Source organism: Pholis gunnellus, assembly GCF_910591455.1.
Source record: "Pholis gunnellus genome assembly, chromosome: 24".
NCBI lineage: Eukaryota > Metazoa > Chordata > Actinopteri > Perciformes > Pholidae > Pholis > Pholis gunnellus.
Window position 1 is genome coordinate 11,183,115 of NC_136551.1, and position 19,921 is coordinate 11,203,035.

The following is a 19,921-nucleotide window of genomic DNA, read 5'->3' on the forward strand; positions in this document are numbered from 1 at the left end:
AATCTCAACCACAGCCACGCGAACGAGTAGTACATTATCGGGCAAAGTGTTCGCTTTATATTCTTTCATAAGAAACCGTGGAAACTACGTGAAAGAGAGGAGAAACGTTCGAAATGTTTATTTCCTGTTTATTCAACATGGGTCCTGAAAGGCCACTCCTACCACACATCTGCTTTACGCACTCGACCATAAACCAGTTAATTCAAAACCAGTTAAACTCACACACCGGGACAGTTGAGCGTGGTCTCACCGGAAAAACAACCATCTGGTGCCAAGTAACAATGGATATCAATAAAAAAGACGCGAGCCGCAATCCGCTGGGCACTGCCAGGTGTCTGCCAAAGGTCTTTATGTGGTAAGTGATTATTGGAGCATTCGTGGAAAGTGTAATCCTAACTTTAGTAACGTAAAGGGGTCAAAGTAGAGTGATTGTACCCATGCGTTTCAAAGCAAAATACAGACAAAGCCCAAAATGTAACTAATGTCTAACTGTGTGTTGACACAACGTTAGCAGATGTGTTGTCTTCAGTGGTGTATAGTAACGAAGTAGAAATACTTCGTTACTGTACTTAAGTGGTTTTTTGGGATATCTGTACTTTACTTTACTATTTATATTTCTGTTGACTTTTACTTTTACTTCACTACATTTTGCAAAGAAAACTGATACTTTGACTCCGATACATTTCCCCTGAATCCTTCGTTACTCGCTACGAAATAAAATCTATCTTTAGAAAAAAAATGAATCATGAGACCAACGTCGGGGACTGTGGTGGAACAGACTGCAAGCGAGCAGGATTGGTGAATCAGTGGACCTAGCTTGCAAGTTAATCATTGGTTAATCACGTTATTACGCAATTGCAAACAAGTGCTCTCAAAGCCGCGGTTTTTTGATTCCCAGTGATGCCCTGGATGCTCGCTAGAGAGCGACTACATGAGTAGAATTCCACTCTACGATGACTGATTTCATGATGGAAGCAGAAATGGAAGCACCTGCTGCTCCCGCAACAAACGACGGTGGTGACGAAGACCAACACCGTGGCCATATTTGCGAGAAATGTTTTCTTATGTTGGAGTGAAAGATTCTTCGTACCGGATGAAGTGCCTCTTTCCCGAAGCTACTGAAATATTGGCATTCAAAAACTCCCCATCCAACCACAGGAAACACATTGAGGTGCATTAAGATGAATCCCATGAGCCGCAACGTTAATGTTTAGTTATCATAATTATCATAAACCTGTTAAGATATCAAAACCTTTGCCTGTTGTGTTGAAATCAGGCCCATAGTTCATAGTAGATGCAAAAGTATACTTATGTGCAATATATGATGTTGAACATTGTTGCTCCTGGATGGATCACAGCCAACCCAATTATTTTGTCCTTGGTCATGGTGGCCACAGCACTTAAAAGAATAAACTTCATAATTCTCAAAATTCTGACCCTTTGCTTTTTTATTAACAGCATTTACTTGTACTTTTACTTTCAATACTTAAGTGCATTTAATATCAGAAAATTACTTTTGATACTTAAGTACAATACATATCAGATACTTAAAGACTTTTACTCAAGTAGTATTTTAATAGGCGACTTTTACTGGAGTCGTTTTCCAGTAAGGTATCTTTACTTTTACTCAAGTATGGCTTTTGGGTACTTTATACACCACTGGTTGTCTTGTTGAAACGCCATCGTGACGGGTTGTTGTATGTGGAATTTGTCGAGGCTGGAACTTCACGAGAGGAGGAAGGCTGCAAACTTTCGCCGCTGCTGACTTCCAGCAACGGAGACTAATCAAAAACGAACTGGATCCAATTAAAAGTCAAAAATAGTAATTTAATAAAAAGATAGCAGATACAACTGCAACCACGAAGGTAAACAATGCAAACTGATGCACTCAATTGCAACCTAATGTTTTACAAATGCAATCTGAAATACACCATGCATGGTATGTTCTCGAGAACAGAGTCCACGTGCAATTTCACTCACAGATCCGACCTGGCCGGTTAGCGCCCCAAGCCGTCGCAAAACATAAAGGCCGTCATCCGGGGTCAGTGATTGGTTTCCGATTGATCTGACCCCTCCTCCATTGATCTCAGTGGCTGGACTCCTTGTGACATCACCTCTGACATCACCTCTGACCTGGGACCGCATGGTCTTACCCAGGAGTCCTCTCTGTTGTTTTATGGCAGTCTGCTCCTCATCAGTTGTCTCCGGTTCTCCTCCCCCTCTGTTGGTCATCTGTCCAGCTCCTCTGTGTCTCCTTTGTCTCTGGTGCTCGACCTATTCCCTTATATGGTCGTGAAGAGCCTGTCCTCTGCATTCCTCACTGACCCTGTCTCCCCTGATCTCTCTGCCTCATGGCTCAGAACCCCCTAACCAATGATTATGATTAAGACTCCTACAAGTAAACTTATTGCAAACATATAATATCTTCTATAAGTAAACATCCTGTAAACCTATATTACATTCCATAAGTAAATATATTGTGACTCTTAACATAATTTACATTCTCATCATTGTGACAATTTTATTCACCACTAGGGGTGCTATAAATTCTACTACTAATACTTCTTAATACTGTAATTCTCCACAGTTTTGGCAGACAGCTGAGACCACACACTGTGAAATAGGACTAGATTTGGGAAGACGGGTCACATATTCAAAAGGAGTCTTCTGTAACATAACTACCTAAGCACTTTTTGACTCACTTGGATTCTCACAACTTAAACCACCTGTTGCAACTCAGAATGTAGAGTAATTTCCCTCACACACCTATAGTAATACGTCATCCACTAGTTGATGCATTAGACACAGTTATGTTCTCGTTTGTTAAACAGTAATGCAGTGTTTCCCCTAGGTTTACAGCTTTGGGGGGGGGGGGGCTACTCTACTGTTGCATTGTGAGCGCGCGGGTCGGGAAGGAACACCGCTGTGCGCGGTACAGAGAGCAGGGGAATTGTAACCACGTGACCATGTAGTGACAGACGTGACATGCCGGTGTGTAAATAAGCAAAATTAACTCGTACTTCAGGGGGGGTCGTTGGGGGGGTCGGGCCGTCCCCTCAACGACTGGACTGTGCATTCTCGCTATGGCTTAAAAATGGCATCTCCAACATTGGTCAGCTATACATTGGTGGGGTGTTTGGAAGCTCCGAGGATATATTTAAGAGATATAATAATAATCGCTATTTCCAAGTGCGGAATTTTGCTAAATCTAACAACCCTAGTTTTCCTAGTCGACCGCTAGACTCAGTGTATGAGAACATTCTGAACACATCACCAGAGGTAAAAGGATTTATATCCCGATTATATCAAACTATCAACTCAATTACTGAGACTAACATTGTCAAAATCAAAGAAGGTTGGGGAAAAAGAACTTGCCATGAACATACCAGACTCACTCTGGAACCAGGTCTAGTTAGAGTGAAGAACAGCTCTTCGTGTGCTCGGCTAAATGTACAATTCAAGGTACTGCATCGCCTGCACTACTCTAACTCCAAACTTTCAAAAATATACTCAAATGTTGGGCCGCCCCCCCAATTTCATGGTTTGGGAAACACTGGCGTGCACATGACAGATTGTGTCTTTCAGTATTTTAATGTGTGGGCAGTTTAGGGGGAGTCCTCCTGAAGTCCACTGTCATCTCCACAGTTTTAAGAGCGCTAACTGTTGTGTTGACTTTCAATAGACAGGTCTCCTGAAGTGAAGTAATAGATGTTGAGGGAGAAGAGCCGTGGGGAAAGCACGCATGCCTGGGCAGAGTGCTAATGTCTGTCACCACTGCTGTAGGCCTCCCCAGAGTTTGAAAAACATGCCTCAGTTTTGCACTAAAACAGGGTTTATTGTTGTATGTGAAGAAGGTTTTAGTTGCACACATGTCCCACAAAATATGATCGGTACGATGTCAGAGTTCAACCAGGTCTGTGGCTGCAGCCACAAAAACACTCCAAGCAGTCCAGTCAAAGCCTCCAACTCCAGCTTTACCTCGACAGTCCAGCTCCTCACAGTTGTAGGATTTTAGTTTCTGCCTGTAAGTCGGAGAAGAACACCAGACAGTAACCAGAGAGTCTCTGGTGGTTTTAATGAGTTTCCTGTCATTGGATGCATCCTTTGCTTGTGCCACAATCCACCCTCGTCCCGGGCCGGTCTTGGTGCACCCTCAGAGAGGTCCCGGAAGGGGATCCTCCCACACCGACCGCCCCAAACACGCAGAGATTGAAGACGTGGGCTTTGTGGGCACTGCAGCTGAGAGGAGAGTTGGAAAGTGCAGCTGGTACCGGTGTATTGATGGTTCACGAGTCCCACATCCTCGAGTCTAAAGTCTTTTGAGAACAAGTCTCAAGTCACCGTGTGTGCGCGACTCAAGTCCACATCTGTTTTGTTCGTACATCCTCCTGCGTAAGACAGTGACCCTCTCAACTAACATTGCTCCACAGTGGCACGTTTAACTTCCACTCCAATCCGCACCACTTATAGGCAAGAAAATCATGAGCTTAGACCTGTTGATGTGCCGCAGTGTATACTTGCCCTTACATTGGTCGTATGATTCATATTCTGCTTGAGGGACATAAATCTGCTTTCTAACCGCGTTGATAACTGTCTGTTTCAGCTGGTTGACCCCGTTGCTGTGCCTTGGCCACAAGCGGAGGCTGGAGGAAAGAGACATGTTCAGCATTCTTCCAGAGGATCAGTGTGAAATACTGGGAGAGGAACTCCACAGGTACTCTGTTACTGGGATACATTCTTACATTACTCCCAAAAGTCTAATATGCAGGGTTTCTACGGTCACGAAGAAGTCATGGAATTTGCATCACAAATACCTGATTAATAAAGTGCATGTGGTTCAGTTGAGATCGATTGGTAAACGATACTTTAATGATCAGGCAGATCACTTCAGCCACTTAGTATTACGTTGTTCTTTGCGTGTGGTAATGTCCGACAAGAGACCATGTTGGGTGCAAAACAGTAATTGTGAAGCTCTGCTTACAAGTCTTGTGAAGACACGAGCTAGATCTTTCCGTTCACATTCCCCGACAGTCAGAGCTTGTCATTAATTTGAGTTATGATGTAATAGCTAGGGAAATGACCATAACTGCTTGACTCTGCGTGTGGTAACTGATAACATAAGTTGTTAAGTTTGAATACATCTGCAAACATAGACATTGGGTATGAATTACTTTTTTGATCAAATAAGCAGCTATAAAGCCTTTGATGGGGAATTTCACTCTAAATGGTCTATTATTAATCAATTGTACTTATGTTGCCAACAAAAAAACCAACATTGATGAATGAGCGATGGTCTGACGGTCTCTATGTTCTACTGCAGTATGAATATGCTCTTTGATTTGTTGCAGATTTTGGGACTGTGAAGTTAGAAAGGCCACAAAGGACCTGGAGAAGCCAAAACTCTCCAGAGTTCTGATCAAGTGCTACGGGAAGTCCTACGCACTGGCTGGGATTCTCACATTCTCACTGGTACGTTCTGGCTTTCTAGAGACTCCGTCACATCTTTTGCCAGGTTAATTCCTCATGCCCACAAGTAGGTTGGTATACCCAAAGGTGTTTATCCTAAAATAATTTAGGACAAACACCTTTATCCTAAATGAATAAAGGTGTTTATCCTAAAATAATTTAGGACAAACACCTTTATTCTAAATGAATAAAGGTGTTTTCTACTTTTGATGACATTTCTTAGTAAGCTGCTGTTGAAGTGTTTTGCATGACTGTGAAAAGACAAACGACTAACCTTCAGCAATGCATTTCTTTGTCACTCTGTGACACAAAGGAGGCAATTAAAGTGCTCCAGCCACTTCTTCTGGGGAAAGTAATCCTGTACTTTGAGAACTATGACCCAGACGACCAGAGGAGTCTTTACATGTTGTACGGGTACGCTGCTGCGCTGTCCCTCTCCACCTTTGGCCTGACTATCCTCCAACATCTCTACTACTACCAGGTCCAGAGGATCGGCATGAAGATCAGAGTGGCCATGTGTCACATGATATACAGGAAGGTCAGCGGAGATTTTGCCCATTTGCCGATTTTCTTTGTCAGACTGTCGTACCTCCTAGAAATACTAAGCAGACGGGTGAAATGTCTCTCGTCAGGCTCTCGGTCTCAGCAGTGAATCCATGGTGCTCACGACCACCGGGCAAATTGTGAACCTCCTTTCAAATGACGTCAACCGTTTTGATGAGGTAATGTAACGCAAGTTTGTTCTTAAACACCAACACGGATGATCCAAAAACTCATGATGCTCATCAACTGTCTCTATAGATTACACTCAACCTGCACTACCTGTGGGTGGGACCTCTTCAGGCGACGGTGATCATCTTTTTCCTTTGGTACGTGATCGGACCGTCATGTCTGGCAGGTGTGGCCGTCATTGCCGTCATGATGCCCGTACAGACCTGGTTTGGAAAGCTATTTGGCATCTTCAGGTAGGAAACAACATAACCCAAGAAGGCTACAATAATAATGACTTTTATTATGCCATTTTCTTTTCTTTTTAACAAATTACTCTATTTGTCTTATCTGGACATTTTTGTAAATACTGTAGTTTTTAATTCATGTAATTTTATAACTTTCTTTGCAGGAGCAGAACGTCAGTCCTTACTGACAACAGAATCCGCATCATGAACGAAGTGGTGTCTGGCATCAGGATCATCAAGCTGTATGCCTGGGAGAAGCCCTTCTCCTCACTGCTCACTGAAGTCAGAAGGTATGGATTATTAGGTATTAGGTATGGATTATTAGGTATTAGGTATGGATTATTTTTGTAAATGTTTTTTGTGGGGAGAAAATTGGGCATTTTTATTGCGACATGGGTCCACATGGTTCAACTTTTTGTCTTGCACCGTCTACTGACTGGAAAATAAATCAGTGAATCGGTTAAATTTATAATTTATTTTAATTTGCCCAATGTGTATTAGTGCACTGTTACACAAGTCATCAGTGTCTCCACATCTCATGTTGGGACCACCGCTCTGATCAAAGGAGACCCGGTAGCCTTGATGACTGAGGGATTTAAAATGTTGTGGAAACAGTGGGTCCTACTTGTGGAACTAGTTTATTTTTAATTAGCTGTAATTCTCAGGAACATGTAGAGAAAATGTTACTCTTGGTTTCACATGATGCAAATGTGAAGTGAAGCTCTAATTTCTTCAAATGTCTCCGTCACTGTGGAGTTCACATCAGCGGAGCAGTGTCAATGTTCTTAAAGTGGTGTTTTTATCACCATGACAAGCCAAAACCTGCTCTAACGCTGAATCTTCTAGGTGAGAGTGGGGGAGGGGGGGGGGGGGGCGTAATGTCAGAACAGATGACTGATGTTTGCTCAGCCAGTTGATGCGTCTCCACAGTGTGAGGGCACGGATTCCTGTAGCCGGTGATTTCCTCCGGCTCTCTCACAGGGTCGTTGGTTTAACTGCTCTTTGCTGCTCTGATCTCTGTCCTCACGTCTGTAGGCCTGTGACTTGACAAAGCTGCAGAGTTTAAACTGTAAACCAGGCTTTTGGCACACATGTCCTCACAAAAGCTGTTATAAGACGACACATTGTCGGGAGTTCATGTAGATCTGCAGGTGCAGCCTCAAAAGCACTCCAATCCGTCCAGTCGAAGCAGAAAAGGTCATATTTTAAGAATGATCCTCATCCATACGTTTAATCCCCGCTCTGTGACAAACGTCTTTAACTAGCAGTGCATCTGCTGTAAAGCATTATGATCATGATCTATCATCCACTTTGATGTGGCAGCTTTAAGACAACAAGAAAACAGGCCCTCAAACGCATCATTACTGAACATGCACGGACTCATTTTCTGCTTTCAGTGGCTGGTTTTTGTTGATCCCGTTTTTAATACAGAAAAACGGTATACAGTCGTTCTTGGAGTTACAGCGTTGGATAATAAATGATCGACGTGTGGTGGAGTCTCACTTACTCATTAACTCCTTTCAAAGAATCCATTTGGGAATCCTGGACCTGAAGTACTTTGTCACACGTAATAGTTAGTTAGTTAGTTAATTAGTGGTGAAATGACTCCATCCGCAGAATCTTCAAATAGAAAACATTCTGAATCATCCTGCTTTGTCTGCCGCTGCCTGCAGACACGTAATATTTACAATGGTATGAACTATTTCACATACTTACTGAACATTTGATAGAAAACAGAAGCCTCTGCACTCACATGTGCACTCACACACACAGAGCGAACAGATGTTGTGACCTCAATAGGAATTCAACTGCATTGTCACTTCATCACAGGTAGCTCGGTCTGTTGGTTATGTGAACTCCTGCTCAGATCTATTAACACTGCTACCATCACATGGGGACAAAGTACTTCTTGTACAGGATTTCCAAATGGTTTCTTAAAAAGGAGTTAATGTGTTGTTAGAAAAATTCACGCAAGACCGAATGGAAAATCATTAATCAATTGTACATTTATTCTTTGCAAAGAAGGAGACAGAGTTGATTCACATACAGTATACATGGATCAAGGCTGCTCAGAGGTCTGACTCTGAGCCTCGGATATTTATACCAAGTAAACAATACAGTGTCACAGGCAATACGTCACGAAAGCATAACACACACACAAAATGGCGTCCACGCCATGTAGCCAAGTAGATGTCTGCAACTTTACCTGAGCATTTGTTCTGGCACAAAGGTCACATTCTCATAGTCAGGAAGCTAAGTTCTCATAACATAGCTCTGTACCCATCTTAACGCTCCCACAGTCCTTATTATCATTTCAATCCAGGACATGCTGCTGAGTGTTCTTTCGCATAGACTAAACAACTGTGGTGAGGCAGTTCACACAGCAAGGACACATAAGGACACCAAGCTTTTAAAGCACACCTTAGAATTAGTCATTTAGGTTTTCCCCAACATGTGTAAATGAGTATATAACTTAAAAAGTATGTTAAAGAAACCCCACATCCATTATGCAACGCTCAGCCCTGCAACTCCCAAGAGTGACGTCAGAAACCAGGAGAGAAATATGCGAGTGTATGCTACCTGATGTTTTTGAGTGCCTGTCTAGGAACCAATCAGTTTTGCCGGCTGTCGTAAACCATGATTCTCGATTTTAGAGAATAAATGCAACTTAAACCCTCCGCCTGCCGCATCAAAGTGGATCTGTCTAAAACGCTGACTGTAGCAGAATCTCTGCAAGTTAAAGACGTTTGCTGCAGAGCTGGGATTAAATGGATGGATGACAAATATTCTGTATTCTCTAATATAAGGCCAAACATTAAGGTTGTAGTAAACCCTAACTGACGGTGGTTATGTGTCACTTAACACCCTAATCTCTCCTCAGGGTGCACTATTTCACATTGTAGACCTCCACTTCAAACCACCGAGCTCACTCCTCTCCTTCTGTCGTCCTCTGTCTCCAGGAAAGAAATCGCTCAGATACTGAAGAGCTCCTACCTACGAGGACTCAACATGGCCTCCTTCTTTGCCAGCAGCAAGATCATCGTCTTCCTTACCTTCACGGTCTACGTCCTCCTGGGCAACGCCATCACTCCCAGCAGTGTGTTTGTCACAGTTTCCCTCTACGGTACAATCAAGCTCACGCTCGCCCTGTTCTTCCCGCTGGCCGTCGAGAAGTTGTCAGAGACCGTGGTCAGCATTCGCAGGATTGAGGTAATTCTGTTTGCTGTCAGGAATAACGGCAAATGTTTTGTATTTGTTGAAACCATTAATTGCGTATTGTAGTAAAAGTTGACATTCAATCATTTGGCTATTTCTAGGAAAGTTAATGTTAACGTCTTTTCATTTGATCCACACACTTAAAATACAGAGTAGTGTGTATCAGAAGCTTTTTTTATGAACATAACCCGTTAACTGCAAAGTAGTAATGCGTGTTTGATACCTTAATTGTTTTGCATTAAATCATTATGGGATGTTTGCTGAAATTGTTTGGATGGCCCCACCTAGAACAGTGTACAAGGGTCACGAGTCCCTCTTAACTGAACTAAACGTTACGTCTTTCTAAAGAACTCCTACAAAGACACCAAAGTTAAGAACCTGAATATGGTGAAATGTTTTATTTGCATTGTATATTTATTTTTATTGTATCAGTTACACATAACATTCTTCTTTTAAAACTTTCCGGGACACTTTTTTTCTCAACGTGAATGTCAAAATGCACACATGTCAAGATAACGCTGTAAAAAAACACAACTTGAGAAGCGATACTGTGTGTTTTTGACTGCAGAGTTCAAAGTATAAAGCGTGTTGATTAACTCCTCTCAGGCTTTTCTCCTCCTGGAAGAGATTGAGAGAAAAAAGATTGGGCTTCCTCTGGAGGGAAACAGGGAGAACTCTGTTGAGATTGACGGGTTGACCTGCTTCTGGAATAAGGTATATATATATGTAATATTCACATATATCTAACCGTAAAGTGATATTTATTACAGGCCATGAGTGGGCTTGAATGCTGTGCATTACATGTATTGTAAGTCTTAACTTATTGTCAGTCTTGGGGTGTGCAAATGCCAGAAGAATTGCTACATGGTCTGTTTCTTTTCTTTCCTCAGAGTTTCTCTCCATCGCTGCAGAACATCTCTATTACAATGAAGTCGCACCAACTTGTGACTGTAATTGGCCCAGTGGGAGCTGGAAAGGTCAGTACACCTGTGCAAACCACTTTAGCTCCTGGCTTATGACGGCCTACAACAGCAACAAAGGAAAACGCTTTTATTTATTCACTGTCACTTTCCAGCCAGCTCACATCTCCATAAAATCCATGTTCCCACCAGTCGTCTCTGCTGAGCGCCATCCTGGGAGAGCTGCCTCACGACAAGGGAATCCTGGAGGTCAAAGGTCGGCTGACCTACGCCGCCCAGCAGCCCTGGGTGTTCCCCGGGACCATTCGCAGTAACATCTTGTTTGGGAGAGAGCTCAACCACCAGAAGTATGAGACAGTCCTCAGAGCCTGCGCTCTAAAGAAGGTGAGCTGTAACACCGGAGCAGGCACAGCCTCTGGTGCTCAGCTGTCTGGAAACCACTGACTGTGTTTGTGCTTTGCCTCGTCAATAGAACTGAGTAGGCATTGTTCATAGCTCTTCTTCTAAACAGAAAAGGTGCATATTTTGTGAAATACACTCCAGTTCTGATATATCGGAAGCTATTGCATCTACACTAAGTTGGAACAAACAGCCGCTCTGTGCAGCAAGGTCAGCACCCCATCCTTCTAAAAACACAGAGCCCGTCTTGTTTACATTGCATTGTGACGTGTCGTCACTAAATCTATACAACCAGTGTGTTCATAAATACAGTGGTGCTCTAATGCTAAATGCTCTGTTACAAGTAAAAGCCCCGTGTTCAGAACGTGAGGACACCTCAGTACCAGCATCAAAATATACTTAAAGTACTACAAGTAAAAGTAGGCTATTCATAATGGAGAATGGCCCATTGAGGAATAATATACAGGCTTATTATATCATTGGATTAGGATTATTGATGCATTTGCAGCTGGAAAGGTGGAGCTCATTTAAACAACTTTATACACTACTAACTAGAAATACTGAAGTAAAGTACAAGAACCTCAAAATTGTATGGCTGTATGGAAATATTGGCAATATTGCCTGACTTTTCTGCGTGCACATATGTTGTATTTGTACTAAACCTCCATCGTCTTTGAGTGCAGGACCTGGAGCTGCTCCCAGATGGAGACCTGACGCTGATCGGAGACCGAGGAGCCACACTCAGCGGGGGACAGAAGGCTCGCATCAACCTGGCGAGGTGAGAGGACAGAGACCACGACCATCTCTTTTAGAAGAAAGAGCAATACTTTGGAATAAATGTGCATTTATGAATCAGAAAGCGTTAATGGCCAAGTACGGTTGTGTGGTTGTTTGTGTTCAGGGCCGTGTACCAGGATGCAGACATCTACCTGCTGGATGACCCTTTGAGTGCTGTGGATGCTGAGGTTGGGAAACACCTCTTTGAACAGTGAGTGAGTGCCATATCTGTCCAAACTGTCAATGTGTCCCAAATTCATTCTTCATGCTTATGTTTCAAATACATTGGCCAGATGTGTCTATCGAACAGGCCGGGGGGTCTGGCACCGTGTAGTTCCCAGAGCTACAGTATGTAAACTGTTAGTGACTATTAACATGCTTTACCGTTTTAAACTATCAGGAAACAATACAGAACTAAGAGGGAAGGAAACCAAATGTACGCTTCCTACCATTATTCTCACAAATGCTCAATCAGACCGCAACACTGTCCTCCTCAGACCTGCTTATAAACCGCTTCTAAAGAGGAAGACTGGGAAGACCAGATCCAGGTGTAACGGGACAGCATTGGGAGTCTGAAAGGGTGTTTTTGAGTGGGACGACAGAAGTGATGTCTGCCTACATAGACTTCTTTATGGTTGTATCAACAAAGACCTAACAACAAGCCGCGTACGACTGATGGAGGAGGTAAATGAGAAGAAGAGGTTACAGAGGAAGGTTAACGGGGAGATCTACAGCACAGGGAGAAGCTCCAGCACAACCCGACTGAGAGCAACGCTAGGGAGGCACGGGCTGGTGTTCAGCAGTGGTCAATGTCCCATTTAAGGGGAGGACAAAGCTGGATCCATGCTTGGACGAAAGGGCGAAACAGCTAATGCGCTAAATGAGTTTTTAACCCGTTTTGATGAAGGGGACACAGACGACATCACTGCAGGGCTGGAGACAGATAATGCAGGGGAGAGCGGGACGTGCACTACATTAGGATGTGCAAAATAAGTCTTATTTATTGATAAATCACGATGATTATGGAATGTTGTTGTTCCGTCTTTCAATCATGTCGATACTATCTATGTTTACTGTAATGTACCACAAGTTAAAGCCTGCTGAGCAGAAGAAGTGTTTAATATGGAAATGTGCAATGTTGAGTTCAGACTCATGAAGTGCACATTTAAAGTTACAGTTACACACTTTATTTACACAATTGTGTCCGTCTGTGTCCATGATCAGGTGCATCTGTGGCCTCCTGAAGAACAAGTCTCGGATCCTGGTCACCCACCAGCTGCAGTACCTGAATGCAGCCGACCAGATCGTGGTGCTGAAGGAGGTTGGTGCCGCTGGACAGCGATGTATTTCAATGGATCCAGCTACAAAGGCAGTTCTAGGGCATCCCACTGATGTTCTTCCTCTAGACGGTGGTTAAAGAGATGATGTATTATGGCCGTTGCAAGTTGCTGAGTAGGAGACACTATTTTATAAAAAGGAAAACATTTATACATTTTCAGGAAAAACAACTAAAATATTTACTGTAATTATAGTTGTTAGGAACCACACTGTGGATGTGCAACAGTATGGAACCTGTGATGTCATGCACATGTCCATTGTAGTTCCTGATGCTGAAACCACAAACACAATTTTAGTTTAACTTTTTTTTCTCAGAATATGTGATTTATTTCTGATTTATGTCTTCGTGGAATACAACCCCTCTATTCTCTCTGTAATTTCTTAATTTTTCGACGTACAATGATCCTAATAAAGCGCTTTCTCTTTGTGTCTCCCAGGGTCGTGTCATGGCCCGGGGTACCTACAATGAGCTGCAGTTCTCTGGCCTCGACATGGAGTCCCTGCTGAAAACCAAGGAGGAGCAGAAGCGAAGGCCTGGACCAGCTGACCCAGCTGACCCGTTACTCAGCCAGACGACGGACCACTCGCACAGCTCACACAGCAGCCTCCTGCCACCAGAAGGCCACCGCACTGACCAGCTTTGGGTCGGTACATTGTCACAGTAAAACCTGATCATCTTGTTGACGAGCAGATACTTGAAGGTATAGCTCTGAAGTTTTAGCGTGAAGTATGCAGTTGGATCGATAATGACTTGTTTTGCAGGTTGAAGCGGTTCCTACCGTGCCAGAGGAGACCCGAGCTGAAGGAAATGTCGGCAGCCACATTTATCTCAAGTACTTCTCTGCAGGCTGCAGCCCTCTGGTGTTGATGGTCATCGTTGTGCTCAGTGTGTCGGCTGAGGTTAGCCAGCATGTTGGGACCAGCTCACCTTTGATCTCTAGTGTCTGGCTTCAGTTTGTAGCTTCATGTCACCGACTGCCATTGAAAATGACTTTTCAGCCTGTTGCAGGGTGAACACAGTATTAATTAATAACGTATTCATGACAGTACTGGCATCAGGAGGCCGACTCCACACACAAACACAGTATTGTGTTTTTAAGATACGGCTCTTCTTAGCTACTGTTACCAACAAGCACGTCTCATGGAATTAAATTCATTCTTCAACAGATGATTCAGCAATATACATATACACTCCAGTCATTTTCTACACACAGTATATTGAACTGTGCTTCCATTCATAGGTTGCATATATTCTGCAGGACTGGTGGCTGGTCTACTGGTGAGTATTTGATCAAACATATAACTGTGAGTGCTGATTGTTTCTTGAACCGTGTAATATTGAATCTTCTGCTGTGTGCCTGCTCTGACTCTTCTTCCTCTGGTCACCTGTCAGGGCAAGAGAGCAGTTCTTTAACAGCACAGCTGGGCCTGTTCGGCATATTACAGGCATTAATGCTACTCACTCAGATCTAGAGCTCAATCTCAAGTTTTACCTTGGGATTTATTCAGGTAAGCCTTCCATACCTATGTTCATTTGACTGATGTTTATGATTCAATCATGGATTACCTTATGCACCCCACTTCACCCAAACTGTACCTACAAGTAGAGCATGTTCTGTTCTATCCAAAGCAGTCCTGTTGTTTGTGCTCTGAGGTTTGACAGCAGCTGCTGTGGTCTTTGGCTTTGCCAGGAGTCTGGTGATCTTTCGTGGGTTGGTGAGATCAGCTCAGGCTCTGCATAACAACATGTTCAGCGCTGTCCTTCGCACGCCTGTTCACTTCTTTGACGTCAACCCCATCGGTGAGCCCTGCTCAGAATTTACATCGAGTCTAAACTCTGGCCCAAGCGCACTGAAAGCGTCGGCGCTCACGTCTTGAAGTACAGCTGTTGTTTTAGGGGGAACACCCACCAAAGGTGTTGGGTCCTGTTTAGGTTGTTTGATATAAAGGAGTCGGGTACATTAGGTAGAACTTCTTACTCGTGTTTTGCTGGTTTTACATCCAATTAGTGCTCCAGAGTAACTCATACGTAGTGTTTTTCTAACTTTGCAGGAAGAATTCTCAACAGGTTTTCCAAAGACATCAGCCAGATTGACTCCATGTTACCCATCACCTTTGTGGACTTCTATCAAGTGAGCAAGATCACCATTCATTCAGACACACGCACTGAATTGTATTTATTATTTACTTTGCCAGTGTTCCTCATAATGCGACGCTTGTTGTTTTCCAGTTATTTTTGCAGAATGTTGGCGTGGTTGCGGTCGCTGCCTCAGTCATCCCTTTCATCCTCGTCCCCGTCATTCCGCTGCTTTTTGTCTTCTTGTACTTGAGGCGTTTCTACCTCCGCACATCACGAGATGTCAAACGCCTTGAATCTACAAGTACGTTCATGGATTCTTGCTGTGAGATTGATGAGCAGTGGGCTCTTTAGATATAGAAGGCAAGCAAAGCAGATATCAATGAGCGCTCTTTGCGTTTAAGAATATTTGGAATCACGTAGATTTCACCCTCTCTTTGTCGTCGTCCCTGCAGCTCGGAGTCCAGTGATCTCCCACCTGACGTCGTCTCTTCAGGGCCTGTGGACGATCCGAGCCCTCCGAGCCGAGGAGAGGTTAAAGAAAGCCTTCGACGCACATCAGGACCTGCACTCAGGTTCTCCTTTTACTTCAGATTGCTGTTATCCTGTTAACACATTGTGACTTGCCGTTGACACAGGAAAATGTAATTATTCCTTATAGTGTCTACTGTCTGGCTGCATTGGAACAAAGTATCTCGAAGGTCTTTTCTAAAATACTGGTTCTGTCTCTCTGGTGTCAGAGGCCTGGTTCTTGTTCCTGATGACCTCCCGCTGGTTTGCACTTCACCTCGACAGCGTTTGCTCCGTACTTCTCACCTTCTCAACATTTGGCTGCATCCTCCTCCGAGATGGTGAGGACCTACGCGCGCACAAAAGATTCAAACATAAAACCAAGCTGTGCAAATGACTACAGTTCTACTCATGTAAAACAATTGTTTTTAAACTCCTTTCATAACCTCGGATGTCTTCTCAATATAATGAATGATTCTACCTCCAGTCAGCACCATTCCCTGCATGGTCACCTGACGCTGAAAAGGCTTTGCAGCAGCGTGATTTGTGGCATCTTTAACAATTTGATCACGCTCTAAAATATGTCTTGTTTATTAGGGCTAAAGGCTGGAGAGGTGGGCCTGGTGCTGACCTATGTTGTGACACTAGTAGGAAACTTTCAGTGGACGGTGAGGCAAAGTGCTGAGGTGGAGAACATGGTGAGAACTCTTAAACGATCAGTTTTAGTTTAGTTTTAGATGTTGATGTTACCTGTTGTGACTCAGGTCTTTATTAATGACCCATAATGTTTATGGGAGAGAGCAGAATATAATACCAGACTGAAGGTCAAAATGAGCTCATTATAAAGAAGCTCTTGTCTCTCCAGATGACGTCGGTGGAGAGAGTGGTGGAGTACACTGAACTGGAGAGTGAAGCACCCTGGGAAACCCAGAAGCGCCCTCCTCCCGATTGGCCCAACAAAGGCCTGGTGACCTTTGACCAGGTCAGCTTCTCCTACAGCGGTGATGGACCGCTGGTTCTCAAAGACATCAGCGCCACCTTCCAACCCAATGAGAAGGTGAGACCTCTTGGTTAGCCGACATGAAGGGTCTGTTTTTTCAACGCACACGATTTACAAAGTTCTTTCCTGTGTGTCAGGTTGGCATTGTGGGTAGAACAGGTGCTGGGAAAAGCTCTCTGGTCTCGGCTCTGTTCCGCCTGGCAGAGCCTCAGGGGAAGATCTACATCGACGGTGTTCTGACCTCTGAGATCGGCCTCCACGACCTGCGCCAGAAGATGTCCATCATTCCTCAGGTAAACATCCGCTGACCTCCTTTATTTTTCTGTCTACCGGACGACACTCGCAACCATATCACCGCGCAGAAGGAAGAGTGCATCTCATCATCTGACCTGTCCTTCTGTTCCCCAGGACCCGGTGCTGTTTACAGGCTCCATGAGGAAGAACTTGGACCCTTTCAACCAGCACAGCGATGAAGACCTGTGGAAGGCTCTGGAGGAGGTAAGCATCCACTCGGCTACAAGAGTTTCTAGCTCTCATTGTCGCGTGCGTCAGACAGACACTCACTCCGTGTTCCCTCCAGGTGCAGCTGAAGTCTGTGGTGGAGGAGCTGCCGGGGAAGTTGGAGACGGTCCTGGCCGAGTCGGGCTCCAACTTCAGCGTGGGCCAGAGGCAGCTGGTGTGTCTGGCCAGAGCCGTCCTGAGGAAGAACCGCGTCCTGGTGATCGACGAGGCCACGGCCAACGTGGACCCCAGGTGCTGCTGAGACAAAGCTCTTGCACACAAGATACAAATGCATTTGTATTCAGTAGGTTTTCAAGCTGGAAGTCTGATGTGATTCCATTGGATGATTTATTTGTCTCTGTAGGACAGATGAGCTGATCCAGAAAACCATACGGGACAAGTTCAGCGACTGCACCGTGCTCACTATCGCTCATCGCCTCAACACCATCATAGACAGCGACAGGATACTGGTGAGTTCTGCCTCAGTGTATTGTTCTATTAAAGTACATATGACGTGATATAAACCGTTTTACATTGAGTTTAGTTGTATTTTAACACTTTCTCGTCAAAATATAATTAGTAATATACATTCAAGTTTGTCAGCTTGTAAACACGTTCAAGCAACTAAAGGGTTAAACTGCTCCGCAGTGCTGCTCATGATTCTACAGCTGCATCCACACGATTATCATACGACTTGGAAGCGAAAGAATGCAATACATTTTTTAATACACATTTTAAAATCCATTATTTAAGACTTGCGGTAACTTGAAATGATTCTATTTTTAAAATATTTTTACAATTATATATTAAGCGCTTTGTACTGTATTTTGGTTTTAATTCATTTCAATCGCATGATTTAGTTTTTGTGAAGCAGCAGTACAGTAACTTAATATATTTGTACTGCATGTGTGGCTGGTTATGTTAGATGTCAAAGCACTGTACAATCTGCATCAATGCAGAAACACATTCAAACCGATTTGGATATTAATTGTTGTTGTTGCCGCCTTACCCTATCCTGCTTTAAGGTTCTGGACAGTGGAACCATCCAGGAGTTGGACCGTCCCTTCACGCTGCTGCAAAACAAAGAGGGTGCTCTCTACAGGATGGTGCAACAGACGGGCCAGGCCGAGGCAGCGGCCCTGCTGGAGTCAGCCAGACAGGTGAGGGGGAAAGGCAGCTTGCTTTAAAACATGCCTGTGTAATACTTTAATTTTGAACTTGGGATTTGTTTTAACTGAAGGATTTTTCACATTTTTAAAGGCAACAAAGAACTCTTGACAGCCTGACCCAGCGGAACAAGATTTAGAAAGACTGCTGTGTAACAGACTCCAGATGTTCTCTAGTCTGAGAACACCTGGGGCCTTTCAGCACACTCATAAAGAAGACGACGCAAAATCTACCTGAAAAAAATCTACCTGAACTACCAAAATCTACCTGCTAATGGATTGTTTTCTAGTTATATAGAATAAAAAAAGGACATTTAATTGCTGCCATGGAAATCCAAAGTCCAACTATGATACTTCCAGAAGACTTTAATTGTGCTTTTCTTTGAGTTTGAGCAGACAGTCACAATATGAATATTTTTGTACTGTACATAATTTCTCATAAAGATTATTCAATGTTAAATTGTCTGAGTTCTGGTCTTCTTCACGTCTTCTCAAAACAGTTGCTGAGTCCATCACTTTTTTATGACATACTACTTTTTACCATTTACTTAAAGCATATGATTTAAAAAAAGTTAATGACTTTTCAGTGACATTTATTACATTTTCTGACTTTTCTTATGACAATTTTACGGAATTCTAGACTTGACCTTTTGATGACCTTATGGTATGAGATCTTTAATAGCACACTGTATTATGGCTTTTTAATGAGATTTTAAAATATTTTTGATGGATTGCTATACCAGGGGTTCGCAAAGTTTTGATGACTGATTGCCAATTAGACGTGTACTAAGTTTTAGTAATAATACACAAGGTCAAATGTAAGAGTCAGAAGGTCAAATTATGCTAAACATGACAAAACAAAAACGGTAGTATTTGTTAGTGTCAAATTGTTTGACTTTGCATCAGGAGGAATCTAAACGGCAGCAACAAAAACACTGAGTTCTCTGGGCAGATGTCATGTCTGGTATCAGTGAAATATTCTCAGCCACCCTGATGTCTGTCCCCTCTCGTCCTGCACGCTGTCCAGCCTTTTGGTGTGCAGGGATAAGACGAGATGAGGACCTTGATGATACATAAACCAATGCTATTTTGACACAATGACTTTTAAAAAATATATACTTTTCATGGGATACTATATAAATAAATGATCTTATAGAAACAAGTCATAGTTTATGTCAGTCATTAAAATAGTCATAGTATTTCGAAAAACAATCTTGCTTTAAAGTTCTGGACAGTGGTACCATCCAGGAGTTAGACCGTCCCTTCACCCTGCTGCAACACAGAGAGGGTGCAGCAGCCGTGCCAGATGTGACGTCAACTGTGAAATTTCAGGTACATGTAAACATTTTTGCTTAGCAGTCCCACCAAAGAGAGAACATTCTATTCTAGCAGAACACCATTAATCATGTCATGTCCACCCCAGGTGTTTTTCTTGTGACCCTTTAGAGGAGCTGGACCCTTAGGTTGAGAAGCTTTTACTTTGCTGATAATACCTCCTGTACTTTTTTTTTTCTCAGGTGAGGCGGTGATTATTATTGGGGTCGAACAAGCTGCAGTTTGTTGGTAAAAGCAAAACAAACGCCATTATTATTATT

At 43.4% G+C, this 19,921-nt stretch overlaps 1 protein-coding gene across 1 annotated transcript; it reads left to right on the forward strand.

The window, feature by feature from the left end:
- The first annotated feature begins 93 nt into the window (after positions 1–93).
- On the forward strand, positions 94–18,722 carry LOC306715634 (ATP-binding cassette sub-family C member 4-like). The gene is made up of 31 exons (XM_079186070.1): positions 94–355; positions 4,604–4,714; positions 5,349–5,469; positions 5,780–6,004; positions 6,099–6,188; positions 6,268–6,431; positions 6,587–6,712; positions 9,383–9,632; positions 10,245–10,352; positions 10,529–10,615; positions 10,751–10,942; positions 11,641–11,735; positions 11,859–11,945; positions 12,959–13,055; positions 13,510–13,716; positions 13,835–13,972; positions 14,314–14,351; positions 14,466–14,581; positions 14,727–14,873; positions 15,125–15,204; positions 15,303–15,453; positions 15,605–15,724; positions 15,890–16,000; positions 16,257–16,357; positions 16,525–16,716; positions 16,797–16,952; positions 17,068–17,157; positions 17,240–17,412; positions 17,525–17,630; positions 18,186–18,320; positions 18,421–18,722. The coding sequence occupies exons 1-31, from the start codon at positions 114–116 to the stop codon at positions 18,436–18,438; spliced, it is 4,074 nt and encodes a 1,357-aa protein (XP_079042196.1). The 5' UTR covers positions 94–113; the 3' UTR covers positions 18,439–18,722.
- The last annotated feature ends 1,199 nt before the right edge of the window (positions 18,723–19,921 follow it).